Source organism: Ursus arctos, unplaced genomic scaffold (assembly GCF_023065955.2).
Source record: "Ursus arctos isolate Adak ecotype North America unplaced genomic scaffold, UrsArc2.0 scaffold_19, whole genome shotgun sequence".
Lineage (NCBI taxonomy): Eukaryota > Metazoa > Chordata > Mammalia > Carnivora > Ursidae > Ursus > Ursus arctos.
Window position 1 is genome coordinate 51,569,894 of NW_026622863.1, and position 16,987 is coordinate 51,586,880.

At 52.8% G+C, this 16,987-nt stretch overlaps 1 protein-coding gene and 1 long non-coding RNA gene across 3 annotated transcripts; one reads left to right on the top strand and one right to left on the bottom strand.

Moving 5' to 3' along the window:
• Positions 1-1,616: 1,616 nt before the first annotated feature.
• LOC113248039 (zinc finger protein 135) lies at positions 1,617-13,839 on the bottom strand. 2 transcript variants are annotated; one of them, XM_044380425.3, is made up of 4 exons: positions 11,035-13,839; positions 9,587-9,671; positions 6,962-7,088; positions 1,617-4,111 (listed from the first exon to the last, which is right to left on the bottom strand). In XM_044380425.3, exons 2-4 carry the CDS (start codon positions 9,617-9,619, stop codon positions 2,391-2,393), a joined length of 1,881 nt encoding a protein of 626 aa, XP_044236360.1. In that variant the 5' UTR covers positions 9,620-9,671; positions 11,035-13,839; the 3' UTR covers positions 1,617-2,390. The 2 variants fall into 2 exon arrangements, with proteins under 2 accessions (XP_044236360.1, XP_044236362.1); XM_044380427.3 differs by lacking the exons at positions 9,587-9,671; positions 11,035-13,839 and adding an exon at positions 5,091-5,225 and having other exon boundaries at positions 6,962-7,064.
• LOC130544078 (uncharacterized) lies at positions 11,167-15,906 on the top strand. Its single transcript, XR_008960034.1, has 2 exons — positions 11,167-11,665; positions 13,202-15,906. It is a non-coding gene; the product is annotated as an uncharacterized LOC130544078 (long non-coding RNA).
• Positions 15,907-16,987: the final 1,081 nt, after the last annotated feature.

Genomic DNA, 16,987 nt, shown 5'->3' on the forward strand with positions numbered 1-16,987 from the left:
CAACTAATACAGGCCTTCCGTCATGATCTGGGTGAGAGTTTTGTAAACCAGTGTCAACCAGTGTGACTGCTTTGGAAAGCAAACAGCCCAATCATGCTAAGAGCCACTATGACATTTGTATACCTTGAGTCTTACGTTTTAGGCGTGGTGATTTTCCTCAAAAAATTAAAACAAAGAGAAAAGCTACATAAAATGAGATGCTGAAATCCTTTCTGGCCCTAGGTGGGATATTACAAGTAAAGTATCGAGGAAACCGCATGGTGGCCTGGTGGCAGTTGGTCTTCTTACGTGGCGTCTCAGGGTTCCAAGCACAAGCACCCCAGTGAACAAGGTGGAAACAGCACGGCCTCTACTGAGCCTGTGTTCACACCCTTCATTTTTCCTTGTTGGTCTTCAACTTTTGTGTCAATAATTGAGACATAGCAGCAACTCTCCAGGTAAGTGAGGACCTCTAGTCAGGAGTGTACTTGCCTCTGCCATTTTTCTGATACTCTGGGTGTAGCTTCAACTTCCCTCCAGGGGTGTGGCCCTGCTAGGGAGGGAATTCGCCTCCCACTCCCTGATGGAGGATAGAAGGGATACTGTGGGCACCTCCCCATGGTTCCCAGTTCTGTGCCGTATTCGTGTGTGTGTCATTGTGGGGGCAGGGGAGCAGGGCTGCACGGGACAGCAGGAGCTTGCGTGACTCTGTTTCTCAGTCATCTGGCATTTTCAAAGGACTGCAGAAGAGTGTGGCTGGGTTCCATTTTTACTGAACTGAACTGGAATAGAGGAGCCCTAACATGTTTTCCAAATGCAGTGTTCTCCAGTAAGAAGTATCATCCTAGAGAGTCCGAACTGTGCACAACTGGCATGACCTATTTTCTACACGAGATTCAGTGGTAGGAGCCTGTCATGCCATTTACTTAAAGAAGCTCATCTTCTCAGTACATCTGGTTTCCTTGAGTACAAGACGCAACACAAGGATAGAAGCCCAGGGAAAGGGAGGAGGACAAAACAGCTGATCCGAGGGCCGAGGCTATTGAGCTGCCCACGCCAGTCCAGTCCAGCCATTGGAAATGAGCAAATGAGCACCAGAAAGGAGGCTACAGGGAACTGAGGTGTGCCACAAATGTATAGTATACACTGGATTTCAAAGATGTACTATACAGAAAGTAAGCAAAACATCTCATCAGTGGTCTTTTATAGTGACACGTTGAAATGGTAACATTTGGGATATACAGGGACAGATATTAATTTCACCTGTTCTGCTTCTTAAATGGGACTGTGACAATAGCTAAAATTACTGATGTGGCTTGCATTGTTTCTCCTGGAGACGGCTGTTTTCTTAAGTGGCTTATAAATGACTATGAAATTAATTCCAAAAAAAGGAAGGGGAGGCATTGCATAAGCATACTGGGGACTATTGGAAGACTATTTGTAATATCCTTCCCCAAAGGGAGAAATTTCAAGTTAACTGGAAACTTACATCCTGGCATTGTGATCGGAAAACCAAATCAACCAATATAACCCTGATGGTTGGTGACCAAATCCAGCCAATGCAATTTAAATATGGGTTCTAATGAGGATGGCAAGTCACCATTCAGGGGTTGTGGTTGTCGGAGAGACTGCTGTTAGTGGATTCAGGATTTAATGTAAGACTATGGATCTTCAAGATAAATTATACAAAAACAAAAGCTTAAACACCAAGAAGAATCAATGAAAACAATCAAAAGAAGATTAACTTGTACATTTCTCAAAAGAGAGAAGCCTTGCAAAACATAAGGTTCCAATGTGGAGGTGCTGTTGTTCCTAAGATGGTGGCTTAACAAAGGAAAAATCTTCCTTTTTGTGAAACAGCAACATCTGTGTTTCTAATGCCTGTGAGTCCTGTAGAGAAATTTAGAGTCACCTTCACCATTCATAAGTACCTGTGCCAAGAATGGAATGTGCAATGATGATAAATTCTGAGTATATCTGCTTTCTGTATATAAAAAGCATTTGTTGGGTTTCTCACCACTTTGAAAATCTCTAGTTTGGAATATCGTGAATCCTTGGACAGAAGCCATCTCCAGATCTGCTACATTTTTTTTTCCATTTCTCTTTTTTGTAGGTTCTATGATGTAGCATTAGTGGGCACTCGTGACTGAAGGTCCTCAACACTGATTAACTCCACATGTCCTTACTACTGTCTGGATGATCTGCTGTCCGGGGATGGATGCCCTAGAGCTCCATATTCCCACAGTCCTTTCCGTCGCTTCTCTCTGAGGGTGTCTGAGGCACGTACTATGTGCGAAGGCTTGCATATGCATATACTTGTATTGTTTCTGTTGAGAAAGACTGGGTCAGGTCTAGTAAGGGATGAGCTATGACTTAAGGCTTTCCCATGTCCCAGGGAGTGTGAAGTGGGTCTACCCAGTATGAGTTCTCTGGTGCTTGGTAAGGGACGAGCTGTGTGTGAAGGCTTTCCCACAGTCCCTGCACTCATATGGCTTCTCTCCTGTGTGGATCCTCCGGTGCTGAGTGAGGTGGGTGCTCTGCCTGAATGATTTCCCACAATCCTGACATTCGTAGGGCTTCTCCCCAGTGTGTGTCCGCTCATGCTGGCTGAGCGATGAGCTGTGGCTGAAGGATTTTCCACACTCATTGCACCCGTAGGGCTTTTCCTTGGTGTGAATCCTCTGGTGTTCTATGAGAAGGGAGCTCTGGCTGAAGGCTCTGCCACATGCGTTACATTCATAAGGCTTTTCTCCTGTGTGGATCCTCTGATGCTGAATGAGTGGGGCGAGCTGGCTGAAGGCTCTGCCGCACTCGTTACATTCATAGGGCTTCTCTCCAGTGTGGATTCGCTGGTGTTTGGTGAGGGATGAGCTGTGGCTGAAGGCCTTGCCACAATCGCCACACTCGTAGGGCTTCTCTCCTGTGTGGATTCTCTGATGTTGAGTGAGGTGTGTGCTCTGCCGGAAGGCCTTCCCACACTGGCTGCACTCGTACGGCTTCTCTCCTGTGTGCGTCCGCTCATGCTGGCTGAGTGATGAGCTGTGGCTGAAGGTTTTTCCACACTCGTTGCACCCATAGGGCTTCTCTCCTGTGTGGATCCTCCGATGCTCAGTCAGGAGCGTGCTCTGGCTGAAGGCCTTCCCGCACTCATTGCACTCATACGGCTTCTCTCCCGTGTGGGTCCTTTGGTGCTGAATCAGTGGTGTGATCTGCGTGAAGGCCTTCCCACACTCGTGGCACTCATAGGGCTTCTCCCCCGTGTGGATTCGCTGGTGTTTGGTTAAGGAAGAGCTGTGGCTGAAGGCCTTGCCGCACTCCCCACACTGGTAGGGCTTCTCCCCCGTGTGGATTCGCAGGTGCTGGGTGAGGTGGATGCTTTGCCGGAAGGCCTTCCCACACTCGCCGCACTCGTAGGGCTTCTCCCCAGTGTGAGTCCGCTCATGTTGACTGAAGGACGACCTGAAACTGAAGGATTTCCCGCACTCGCTGCACTCGTAGGGCTTCTCCCCTGTGTGAGTTCTCTGGTGCTGGATCAGTGGGGCAATCTGGTTGAAGGTTTTCCCACACTGAGTACACTTGTAAGGTTTCTCGCCAGTGTGGATTCTCTGGTGTTTGGTAAGTGCCGAGCTGTTTCGGAAGCCTTTTCCGCATTCGTGACACTCATAAGGTCTCTCTCCCGTGTGTGTTCGATGGTGCTCAATAAGTGCTGAGCTGTGACTGAAGGCCTTTCCACATGCCTGACATTTGTAGGGCTTCTCCTTTGCATATATTTTCTGTTGAGCATTTAACCCTGGGTCTGGCTTCCCCCTCTTCCCACGTGTCCCCAGCATGTGGAGGTCTTGTCTTTCAGGAGTCATTGGCTGAGCTGGGAGACTGGGGCTCAGAATCAAGTTTTCCCCGAACCCATTCACCTGCTGCTGCTGCATGGGTATCTTCACAGGCGTGAATGCTGCCCGCACCACATGGCCATCTCGGCTCTCGTGACTCTGTCCCCAGTGGCCCTCGGCATCGTCACTCTCAGAGTACCACAGACTATCCCACAGGAACCTTTCCACCAGGACACTGCTTGCTCTTTCTTCAGTGATGTCTTGCTTTGGAGCTGACAGTTTGGTTTTGGGTTGAGTTTCCAAATCTGAAAGAAAAAAAATGGAGATGTTCCTTATTTCAGTTTAGGGGGAAGAGTTTGTGGTGGGTGTGTGGCTAAAGAATAAAACTGATGGTCTTGAAAGGCTGAAGGCACAAGTGGCTTTGAACCACTTAAAAATTCAGTTTTGCAAATCAGGGAAGGAACAGGAGCAGAGAGAAAGCACAGAGAATAGTCAGGGTGGGGAAGCTGGTGTAGGGACATGAAGGGAGCTTGCAAGGGGAACACAGAGAATGAGGGCAGGGAGAGGATGCAGGGCAGACAGCAAGCATCTAGGGAAGCCGTCAACAGATGCCCCAGGCTGGAAAGGGCAGAGCAATGGCCAGAAGCAGTCTCCAAGTGCCAGGTGGTGACGGAGGAAGAGCCGCCTCTCACAGGTTAAGAACTAGCCAGCCCAGTCCTCCCACTGCTCAGATCCAGTTTCTTCTTGGTGGTCTCTTGCTGCTGTTTCACCTCAGCCAGATGTAAAGAAACCACCAGCTTCCCCAGACCAGAGACAGCTGAGCTCTGTATTGCCAGAAGCAGGGATAAATGACCTGAGGTGAACAAGAGGACTTGGACCTGGTCCGTTGAGTCTGTCTCACCCACTGGGAGCACCCTGAGGGCAGGGCTTCTGTCCACCTTGGTCACCACGGCACCCCTGCCCACGGCAGAGGCCAGCAGACATGCTGAATGAACAAACAAATGCGGCAGGACTGCCTTTTGGCCCCAGTACCCAGTCTGCCCTGCACAACCATGGCCTCAGTGCATGCCGTCCCCACCCCAACACTGGATTGGCCTAAAGGTGTGAGGTGAGCACCTGCCCATTTATATTACGCTCTAATGAAGTGTTCAGGGGAAAAAGAAGAGGTCAAGCCAGGTGTGGCTGGCAAAGTAGTGGCTCCCAAGTATGTCCATGTTCTGATTCCTAACCAGTGAGGAGTGAGAGTTGCTAACCCTCTGACATTAGCTCATCATCTGAGATTACCGTGGGTTATCCTGCTGGGCCCAAGGCAGTCGCAAGAGTTCTGATCTGTGAGAAAGATGTGAGACGACCTCAGGGCCATGCTCACTTGGAAGATGGACGAGGCTGTGAGTCAAGGACTGCGGGCACCTCTGAAAGCTGGAAAGTGAAAGGAAATGGGTTGTCGCCAGGCTCTGCAGAAGGAACACTGCCTGCTGCCACCTGCACTGTAGCACAGTGACACCCATTTTGGACTTCTGACCTCTAGAACTGGAAGATAATTCGTGTTGCTTTAAGCCACTAAGTTTGTGGTCATTTGTTAAAGCAATCCTAGAAAGCAAGTACCCTAGGTGAAGGCTGCTTGCTCCTGAAGCTGGGGACTCTCTTGTGACCCCCTCCCACACACTGGCTATTCTTCCTGGGCCCTGGTGATGGGCCACTGCTTAACCTGGGTCAGGGTCCGACACCAGTGCCGGGACAGCCCCACTTCCTACAGAGCTGGTATTGGTCTCAGGAGCTGAATAAGATGTTTGAAGAACACAGCCCCCACGGGCATGTGGAAAAGCCCAGACTGGATCCACCGACCCACAGATACATGAGTAAGATTCTGTGGTTTAAACCACTGAGGCTGGAGTGTTTGTTACATAAGAAGAGCAGGCTGCTGCCCCACCCCAGTGCCTTTGCACTTGCTGTTCCTTCTGCCTGGAATTCTGTTCTCCCAGCTTATTTCGTGGCGGCACTGTTCCCATGACTCAGGCTTCAGCTCACATGTCGCCTCCCTGCAGAGGCTGGCCTATCTCGGCTCAGGTCCTCCCCACAACCTGGCCCCTGCCTCATGACCTGTGTTCACTTCCTCAGCATTCGTTATACGCCGTGAGCGTCTTGTGCAGCTATTATTCCACCTGTTTACTGCGTGCCCCTTCCCTCACCAAGAAGGTAAATTCACTGAAGGTCTCACTCACAGCAGAACAGGTGCTTGGTGCATGTTTACCGAAAGACTGAATAGTCAATTTGCTCTGAAGAATGCGAGAACAGATATGGAGAGAGAGTGCCACAGGGGTGAATGGGCTCCTGCCAGCCCTGCAGGGCTCTCCCCTCACCTAAGCACATATCCGCTGCCCACCACTCCTCCTGCTCCAGCAGGGAGATGACATCCAGCCTGGGGAGCCAGCATCCTGCTCAAGTGGAGACCCACGAGTGCGTGTTTGTGTTCAAGGACCCTCCTCACCCCTCTGTCCACTGCACCTTCCTTCCTCCGGGACCCACTTGGCTGCAGGCCCCAGAGGCCACAGTTGTGGTAAAGGCCCTGATGTCAGGCCCCACAGGGACCCCAACCCTAGCTCTGGGGGGACGTGTGACCCAGCCCCAGCCAATCAGAGCTCTGCTGCTTCCCCTGCTCGCTGGCAACAATGACCAGTGTGGAGGGGATCTGGCTGCCACACAAGACAACCCATGGGCCTTCCATGGGTGCCCAGGACACAGATCCTGTCTTTTCTGCAGGCCTCAGACACAGAAGAGGCATCTGGCAGCTCTCTTCTCACCTCCAGAAGTCCCATCCGTGAATGAAGGCAGAAAGAGGTGGCACTGTCAAGACTTGGCCCTGGACCCAGAGGGAGGAGGTATGAAGTGAGGGGCTCCTGACAGACCACAGGAAGACTCAGGTCAACCCTGGGATTCTGCAGTCATGGGACCCACTGTGACCCTCTTACCCCATGATTTTCTGCTTCTGGCATTTTCAAGTGGGATCTGTAATTTGCAACCAAACATCAGGTCTCTAAAGCCAGAAACTCATCCAAGGTATTTGCTTTTAAGGCCTAGACCTACTCCTACTTTTAACCCAGGAGAATTAGAATCTGTGCTGGGGCAGAACATTGGGGGTTCAGTTGTGGCCTTACCCACGGAGACCAGGAGCCTGAAGGTCTCCAGCATCACATTGCGGTACAGGGTCCTCTGGTCAGGCTCCAGCTGCCCCCACTCCTCCTGGGTGAAGTCCACGACTATGTCCTCAAAAGTCACTTGTTCCTGAAACAAATGTCACACACGAATGTCCTCACCCAGGCCAAGCCTGGCAATGGCTGCTAGTGAGAGCAGCTGGTGGACGGGGACAGCGAGGCTGGCGGGGGGAGGGGTTTTCTCAGATCTGAGGATTTGGGCCAGGTTTTCCTGTGGGGCCTGAGGGCTCTGCTGGAGGAGAGGGGGTCTTAAGATATAAGGGGATACACCCCAGTCGTGCAAACACAGGGCCCCTGAGATGCCATCATGGCGGTGACCAAGGGAGGGGCACGAAGGATCCCTGGGAGACTGAAAACCTCCCACACATCAGCTAGAATGTCCACTGGTGTCCATAGCTGCAGGCACCAAGCCACACACTCATGTAAATCTGCACTGTGCATTAACAATACCTGAATTCAAAGTGGGGAGAAAGAAAAGAGCCAGTGGAATGGTGGGAACAAGCAAATGATCCCGACTGGGGGGGGTATCCAGTGATGGGATCCCTGGGGACCATTTCCTCGTCTTTAATTTTGGAAATTTACATATTGGGGTAAAAACACAATCCCCAAGGAGAAAGGCTAATGGTGGCTCCTGGGGTGATTCCCGTCACTACCACACTTGTGTGTGTTTTCTGAAATTCCCACACGATGCCAGTTTCTTCCACGACTGGGTGGGGAATTTACGATTTTCTTAAAGGCATGTGAGGGGCAGGGGCAGACATCCACAAAGGCGGTTTCATCTCACCAAATCAAGTACTGTGGATGGCCGGCGGGGGAGGGTAGGTGGGGAGCAGAGGTAAAGTCCAGGGCCTCACCTTGACAATGGTGTCACTGCCCTGCGTGAGGGGAGTGAGGGACACAGGTACTCAAATACTGGATCCTGGCCCAACTGGCAGCATCTGCCTCTGCTAACATTTCTTCCACCAGAGGGGAGATGTGGGGCAACACGGGTATGAACTAGATATCTGGGGGTGGCGCTGTCAAGATTTGGCTCTGGACCCAGATGATCGGGCTTCAAACTCCAGCCCCAGGTCCATCTTTTAAAGTGCTCTGTGCCGCTCTGCCCTCATCTGTGAGTTAGTGAGAACTCCCTGAGAAGGCTGTTGGGAGGAGTAAGAGAATTCACATGATGTGTGTGTCCTGGGCCTGGCACATAGTGAGTGCTTTACCTGTGTGAGCCATCATTCAGGCAGGTGTGCTGGGGGGGCTTGGGGATGTTTTATTTTCTTTCACCAATTTCCCCATTTCGGCTACATTTTCCAGACTCAATAGGTCTTAGTAGTTATCTCCAGAGTCTAGTGAGTGCAGGTCACTGTTCTGGGCACCGCAGATGCCAGGGAAACAAGAGACACAGACCTGGCCATGTGGTGCTCACGTGCTAGCTGAAGGGTATGGGAGCCGACAAAAAATGAAATTCCAGGAGGGGTCAGTGCTCTAGAGAAGGTGGGAGGGTTGCTGCTGGAATAGCCATGCAGAGGTCTGGAAGAAGAGCCACGAAGGCAGTGGGATATGTGCCAAGCACTGGGGGCACTGGTGGGGGTGCGTGGTCTGAGGTGGGCCCAGGCGTTCTGAGCTCAGGCCTGGCTCGGCCACTCCCAGCTGTGTGTCCTCAGGGCTGTGACGTGCCTCTGTGTCTTAGTTTCCTCATTCCAACCTCATGGGGCTGATGTGGGGGTAGGATAAGGTGAAGTGCGTCCAGCACTGACCACAGGCTTTGACACATTTCCACCCATTCACTGAGTGCTTACTGTGTTCTGGGCCTTTGCACGTGGCAAAGATGGTCAGAACTGCTTCCCAAGGCCCTAGGCCCCCTGCAGCCAGCCTAGGAGAACTTGTTCTCGGTCCTCCTGTTACACGTGTGTGCCTGCCCTTTATGGAAAGTGCCTGGCATGGTTCCACCTCCAGGCCTTTGCTCATGGTATTCCCCCGGCCTGGAACATTATCCCTGTGGGCCTTGATCTCACTCCCTACCCCCAAGCAGGTCTCTGTTTGGGGGCCACTTCCTCAGGCAGGCCTTCTGGGCTATACTGGTTAATGCCTGGTGCCCAAACCCATCTTCTTCTGGGCCTCATTTCCCTGCACAACACTTGGCACATCTGTAGTCCTTATAGGGACTGTAGGCCCCACAGGGATGGTAATTTTTTGCTTGTCTGTTCCTACAGCTGCAGTTCCTACAACAGTGCCTGAAAGGGCACCTGGTCAATGGCAGGTACTAAGTACCTGTCGCCTAAGGGACTGGATGGAGAGAGTGAGTTGGGAGTACACACTGGAACCCTGTGTCGAGAAAGTGCCAGACACATCAGTGGAATGGATGAGTGCTGTCTGGCAGAGTAGACTAGGGCAGGTGAAGGAATCAGGGAGATCCTCTCAGAGGTGGGGGGTGGGAGATCTGGAGGAAGATGGAGCTGACTAAAGCACATTCCTGGCAGGGGGGAGAGTAAGGGCAAAGGCCCTGAGAGCAGAATGAGTTGGTGGGGACCTGACGCCAGGGCCTGGGAGGCCCGAATGTGAAGGTGGTGGTGTACTCACCGGGGCCCCGGCAGCGAGGAGCCCAGCAGTCATTCCCTCCTCCTCTGGCCTCTTGCAGGAACAGCTAGCTCCTCAGCAGGCAGTTCTGGGGGGAAAGGGGATGTGAGAGACTGGGCGAGTGACTGTGGTGACCAGAAACCCCACACCCTGGAGTCTGTGTGCAAGTAGGAAGGGTTTTGGCTGCTAGAGCCTGGAGCCCTGCACCCAGGCTAAACCCAACGGTAAAACCTCAGCTTGGCATTTTCCAGGTGCTATTCCAGGCATTGTTGGCGAATTACCTTGAATTTTCCTACCCCATTTCACAAATAGGAAAACTGAGGCCATGGCGAGCAAGGGACACATCCCCAGTTGCCCAGATGGATGGTGACTATTTCTGTTACTATCACAGAAAGCTGGACAGTTATGGAGTCTTTGGGCACTGTTTGCCTTGGTTTCCCCCTCCTATAAAATGAGATTGGTGACCCAGCACAGAGATTATAGGAATTAAGGTGTGGCAAGGGCTGAAAATGGAGGCTGGCACAGCAGTATACACGTGAAGGCAATCGGTGCTGGAAGGAAAGCCTCTTGCTTCAGCGAGCACCTGCTTAGCATCCACAACATGCAGGGCCCTCATCCCTGGCTGAGCGCCCCAAATGAAAGTCAGGCCAAAGGTAGTATGTATTTCCCTTGTCTCTCTGTACCTCCCCTTGATACGCTTCCTGTGCACCCCTGATTCTGTCCCATCCCACTTGTGCCCTGTTGTCTTCACAGCAGTTTCCAAGATGGGAGTTATCTTCTTTAGTGATGTGTTGACAGGTTTCTTATCATCTCCCTGACTCCCCTGGGGGCTCTGGGGGCCAAGACAATATTCTGGGCTCTTGGGTATAGGATAGGGCCTGGCACCCAGGACATCCAAATACGTACGTGCTTGCTGAATTAATAAAGGAGCCTGGATGGTACTCGATGACTTTAACATAATGAGTCTGTTTTCTGGGTCCCAGGCGGCTGGGAGTAAAGTCTTGTGCTTTTGGTCTCCCTCACAATCATCCTGAGAAGCCGCCCGGTAACGGTGAAGCTCCAGAGATGACTTCTCAGGGGGGCCTCGGCCCTCCCCACCCTCCAAACCCCGGACGTCCCACCAAAGCAGGGGAAGGATGCAGGTCAGGATGGCTCCAGTCTCTGAAGGGTCGGACCAGCTAGCATCTCTGACTGTGACCCCGAAGCCGGAGGCGCCCACCCCTTTTGCCAGAGCCAGGGCCCCACCCTGGCCCCAACTCCTCCTCTCGGACCCGGAGACACCCCCACCCTCAATCCGGGCCCCGCCCACTCGGCTCCGCCCCCACCGCACCCATAGCGACCAGCCCCGGGCCCAAAACAGGAAAAAGGACTCTCCACAGACGCACGCGGGAAGACCCCGGATGCCCGCCCGCCTCGGTCTCCTTCGTTCCGGCCACCCCAGTCTCACTCACCAGCCGGACGACAGGACAAAGGCCGCGGCCGCCACCAGCCGGGTCTGCGCCTGCGCAGGAGGGCGCCCAACTACATCTCCCAGAGGGCGGCGCGCGCATTTCCTGTCGTTTCCGTGCTCGCCTCGCCCCCACCCAGGGCAGTGGCTCCTGCGCTCCGAGTACGAGCTCGGCCTCGCGGACCCCCGCCGGCCTTAGCCTCGCCTCACCGCCCCAAAAACCTTCCACGCCGCATTCTCTTGTCTGATGGTCGAAGACCACGCCCGTCGTTGACCGGGAGAGCGCCTGCGCAGGCAGGCGCCGAACTACAACTCCCGGAGGCCCATGCGCGGGTTCCGTGCGCATCGGCCCCTGCCGTCAGGTCTTGGGGGAACCGAGTTCGAGTTTCGACGCGGGTGCTTATGGCGCCGTCACAAGTGTCCAGTTCCCGCGGGCTGTGTCGTGGGCCCCGCGAACGTCGCCCCCGCGCTTTTACAGCTGTAACTGGCCGGGGACTAGTGTAGAGAGAGTGGTCGGGGGGGTCAGGGGAGTCAGGGAGGACGCTGAGCAGAGGCCGTGGGAAGATCCCGAGAAGCAATCTCCGCAAGGAGGACCCAGCCAGGCTGAGGCCGCGTGGGCAGGGCCTGTGAGTCAGGTGAGTCTTCTCGGAGCAAGGACATACTGCTTTCATGTTGGAAACTGCCGTAAACTTTATTGTTGTAAAACAAACTGGTGTTTCCCCAAAACAACAAAAAGTGCAAGACACAAAAACGACACACAAAAATTAAAACAGATACATTCACTAAGATGCCAAATACAAGAGCCGTTTACGTTTTACCACGCCGACCCTGCCTTGCAGTATTTAGGACGTGGTTGTAGGAAACATCCCATGGTAGACACATTTTTAAACTGGTTTACATCGTCAGATGTGTGCATTTGAACAGCATTCTTTTTTTTTTTTTTTTTTTAAGATTTATTTATTTGTGAGAGTGAGAGAGCGCGCGCAAGCAGGGGGGAGGAGCAGGAGGAGAGGGAGAAGCAGACTCCCCACTGAGCGGGGAGCCCAACGAGGGGCTGATCCCAGGATCCCGGGGTCATGACCTGAGCCAAAGGCCGATGCTTAACTGACTGAGCCACCCAGGCATCCCATGAACAACACCATAATATTCAAAGCTGATGTGTCCTCACAGAATTTGTCATTGGCCGAACATTGACTAAGGCCTGCTAGGGGCTGGGCCCAGGGCACAGCAGCCAACAGTGGACCAGGCGCCAGTGGACAAGGTGTGCACGTTTGCCATTCACCACTCAAGCCAGACTTTATTTCACTGATGTGCACGGGCCGTCCCTGGAGCAGGGGGTGAAAAGAATCTAACCAGGGCTGAGCCACGTGCTCTTGCCACTTTAAGAAAGACTAATTGATTCAAGTCAGGGCTTGCATGCTGGATTTGAAGCTGAGAAAAAGTGTCAAGACAAGGGCATTTTTTCTTTGACTGGAACAATTTATTTGAAACAGCTCTGAAAACAGCAGAAAAGACAGTAGGAATTCTCACGTTAGGGAAGAACCTAGCTGGGTACCTTTTCTTTACACATAAAGACACTTGAAAAGATTAGGCTGATTCTCACATGAGTAAAAGACTTTAAATTTCATAAGCCCTACAACAGTGGTTGTTATGAAAAAATATGATGGATGGCTCAAAATCAGAATGCACTGATGTAGTCAAGGCAAAGACAAGCTTATCGGCTTTTGTTTAAAGTGTCTTGTACATTCAGACTATAAAGGCCCACATTTGTGATTGTCATACTGAAAGCCCACCTTCTCTTCTCTGTACTAGTGTATGAAGGCTTTAAAATATACATAAAATGTCAATTATCAGTTCTCTCACCTGCAAACCAAAATCAAAAAGATAATTTTTTTTTCTGTTGGTTTTTTTCTTCCACAAAATGTGTACTCTTCCCCCTATTTTCCTTTTACTGTATCAAAAGGTGTGTATACACTTCTCATGACCAGATCTTTTCCCCAAAAGGCCTGGGCAGAGTCCTGGTAATGAGTTGTCGATGGTGCTACACAGACTTGCCTGCTCATGGGGACATACCCCAGCCCTAATATTGAGCCAGGTTGCCCTGCCCAGCTCCCTTGGGACTTGCCCCTCTGTTACCTTCCTCTACCCTCCTAATCCTTGTTTTTTTCCAGCCAGCTTTCACAAACTCAAACGCCTGCAGGGGCTGGGCTCTAAAGGGATGAGTGCTGATGGTCTCTACCAAGTGATGCCATGTGGACAGGTAAGCCCAGTGTACCAGGTCTGTACTTCTGGAAAGAAACCAAAGATTTGGATTTGTGTGTGAAATCTCTTGATTCACAGGAAATTCAAAGGGTTTAAGAACACTGTCAATTAAACAAGGTGATCTGAAGGCTAGCTCTGTGTTGCCTTCACTCCTCCAGACCATGTTGAAGCCATGTTGGGCCCCACTCATGCCAATCTCAGCTTTCTCTAACCACAGGGGTCGCCTCCACCTGGCTGTGACAGGACGGCACCAGGAGTAGTTGCATTAAGAATCAGTGTAGGTTTCAAGAAATTCTATAATCATCATGGATAGCACAACTTCATTACACTCTATTTTTGTTAAATTATTTGATATATACACTTAAATATATTACAGTGTTTAGCCTTGTGTATATATTTCATCCTTAAAGAAAAAATCACTTTGGGAGCCTCAAAACCTAGCAATGCCCAGGCCTCTGCTCCCAAAGGCCCTGGCTGCTGTGGGGAGGAGGGTGGTCTGTTTGCCTCTGGTTCTGGAGCATGAGATGGTGAGGACTTGCACTGCATCACAGCACCCAGTACCTGGCCCAGCAGATGCTCTGTGACAAGCACTGGAAGACAGACAAGGAGGCTGGGAAGAGTCCCAATGGGTAGGTGTTGGGGTCTTTCAGGGGACACTGGCAGACGAAGGTACAGGGTGAGCCAAGCATGCATGGAGTGAGCAGAAAGAGAAGAGGAGGGCTGGTGCTCTATCTCACTACAGCTTAAGCCGCATCCTGGGACTAGGCAGGCTGGGCAGTTAACTCAATTTGGCAGCTTTGGTGAATCGGGATTCTGAGGAGTGACTCTCCAGGCCCAGGACCCTGGGTCACATCCGTGCCTGTGTCAGCCAAGGCAGAGAGTGTTGAGGGTGGCCTTCCATGGTGCTGCCACCCCATCTCCTCAGGGGTCCAAGTAAGGCTTCCTTGGCTGATCACTGCAGCCCTGTGGTGGGGTCTTGGCAGTGGCTGTAGCTCACTCATTTGATTACCATTCACCCATCCTCACTTGCAAAGGGCTGCTCTGTGCTGGGTGCTGGTAAAATGCTGTAGTGAAGCCCTTGAGGAGGTGAGGAGGCCCAGCATGGAAGTCACTGTGGAGACAGGCAGGGACAGAGTGGGTGCAGGAGACCAGCCTACACCACCCCAGTGCTGGGGGCTACTGAAGCAGGAAAGAATTCGAGGGAACTGGTCAGCTGGGCTTTATGTCATCTCAGTGTGTCTGTTTCAGAGGGATCCTGCTGGCTGCTGGTATTGGATGGGATGGAGGGGAATGGGCTGGAGGCAGAGTTTGCTTAGAGGCAGCTGCAGACATCCAAAGATGTAAAAAAGAAGATAGAAGAAAGGGAGGCTGGGACAGTTCAGTGCAGAGGAGAAAAGAGAACAGGGTGATCCTTGGGCCTTGGAATGTGGAGGGCTGGCATAGGGGAGGCAGTGGGTTTTCTTTCGATCAAGGATTCTTTGGACGAGCTCAGTTGGAGGACTGAGGGACACCAGGCGGATGTCTCTGGAGGGCATTTGGTCTGGGGGATGCCCAGGCAGACATCTTCCGTGAACCCCATCTTTGGAGCTGTTAGCATGAGGATGGCTGGGGCCCATGGCAGTGAGGGGCCTGACTGACGTGGGCAGCGGCCCCAACTCTCTCATACAATCCTACTCCAACCCAGAGAGCTGTGAATGTGCCTCTGGCTTAGGGGGATTGGGATGAAAACTGCATTGGAATAAACCTCTGGTCCCCAACAAGTGGGGACACTGGGATTTCTTTGTCCACATATCCTGTCATCTTAAACCTGTTCATCATGTGTGCTGTACCTGAAAGATCAGAGGCTGACTGTGGGGCCAAGACCCCCACTCTTGCCACCTGAGCTCCAAGGAACAAACTCTGCCTCAGCAGGATGAGAAGAAGGTGCTTAGAAAGAGAGCAGGAGCCCACAAGAAATTAAGGCATGGAGTAGAACCAGAAGCCCCCAGTGAGGACTTCGAGGGTAAGCCGGGATGCTGGAGCGAGCCACGAGCAAGGTCTGGAGGCCCAGCGAGTGCAAGTTCCAAGAAGGCAAGCGCGGCGAAGGGTGCGAAGGCAGTGGAGGGATCTGCATGGCCCAGGAGGGTGCTAGGGCACAGAGGCTACAAGTGGGATGCACGAGGCAGCTTGGTGGAGAAGCAGCAGTGGACTGGGCAGGGCAGATCCAAAGGCTTTTCCAGTTGCAAGGCGACTTATGGATGATTTAAAGGAGAAGGTCTTTGCTTACATATGGTCAGAGTCAATCTAACACTATTTCCAAGTAAAGTCCCTCCCCCCCCAAAAAAAGAAAAGAAATGAAAAAAAAAAAAACAAAACTTGTAAGGCTTTCGTTTACATGGGGCAAGTGGTGCCCAGCAGTGAAGAGCTGGGGATGGATGAAAAGCTGAATCCAGGTGTGTGCAGGCTATCCCCACAAGTGGTGGGGTGATCTGAGGTGCTCGGGAGACCCTACACCTGCTCTTGGGAAATCCAGGGTGACCATAATGCCAGATTTTTAGGTAATATCTATGATTTGAAAAATGTTGGCATTTATCTCAAAAACAACGACAAAAAAAGTCATTCTGTGAATCAAAAAGAATCATATGCTGGTCAGATTTGGTTAGACCTAAAAACCCTGCCCAAAATCCATCCAGCAAGAAAGCAGATTAGTAGGTGTGGGGGGCTGAGGGAGGCTGAGGGAGGGGAGATGGGGAGTGGCTGCTAATGGGTATGGGGAACCCATTTGGGGAGTGGTGAAAATATTCCAGAATACGTGGTGGTGATGGCTGCACAACGTTATGCATGGACTTAATGCTTGTTAAGTTTTATGTTGTGTGTACTTTATCATTAAAAAAGGAGTGAAAAAGGAATGGGGGGCGGGGACTAAAAAAAAAAGAAGAAGAAAGAAAGAAAAGAGGAGGAAGTTCCACATAAAAGGACCCCAAGCGTGTGCCAGGCTCCCAGGGGCTGGGCAGGCAGCAGGCCTCCTTCCGCGGAGCGCAGGAGGGCCGCCAGGTCGAGGGCGCGGAGGCCGACCTGGCGCCCCCGGGAAAGGCTCCCAGAACGGGTAGCGTTGGCGAAGCCCCTCTTCTGCAGCTTGCGGAACCCAGACGGCCGACCGCCTAGCTAAGCGCGGCGCTGGGGGTCGCTGTCACCCCAGGAACGCGGCAGGCGCGGCGACACTCGGAGACGTGGCGGGTCCGGGTCGCCTGCAGGACGAGTCCGCCAGGGGTCGCTGTCACCCGGGGAACGTGGCGGCGGGGACGGTGGGTCCCGGGTCGCTCCGCAGGACGAGCCCTTCGGGGGTCACTGTCACCTGGGGTAAGCGCCAGGCGCGGCGACCCCCGGGAGACGCGTCGGGGCCCGGGTCGCCCCGCAGGACAAGCACTTCGGGGTTTGCTATCACCCGGGAAAAGCGCCAGGCGCGGCGAGACCCGGGAGACGCGGCGGGGCCCGGGTCGCCTGCGGGACGAGTCCGCCAGGGGTCGCTGTCACCCGGGGAACGTGGCGGCGGGGGTGGCGGGGCCCGGTGTTTCGCAGGACGAGCCCTTCGGGGGTCGCTGCCACTCGGGGAACGCGGCAGGCGCGGAGAAACCCGGGAGACGCTGAGGGTCCCGGGTCGTCTGCAGGACGAGCCCTTCGGGGTTCGCTGTCACCCGGGGAACGCGGCGGCGGGG

Bases quoted from the DNA above. Each gene is read 5' to 3' on its own strand.
- LOC113248039 (XM_044380425.3), bottom strand. From the start codon at position 9,619: ATGACTGCTGGGCTCCTCGCTGCCGGGGCCCCG. The intron at 7,089-9,586 runs GTGAGTACACCA...CATTTGTTTCAG, and splicing joins TCCTCGCTGCCGGGGCCCCG to GAACAAGTGACTTTTGAGGA. The intron at 4,112-6,961 runs GTAAGGCCACAA...TTTTTCTTTCAG, and splicing joins CAGGCTCCTGGTCTCCGTGG to ATTTGGAAACTCAACCCAAA.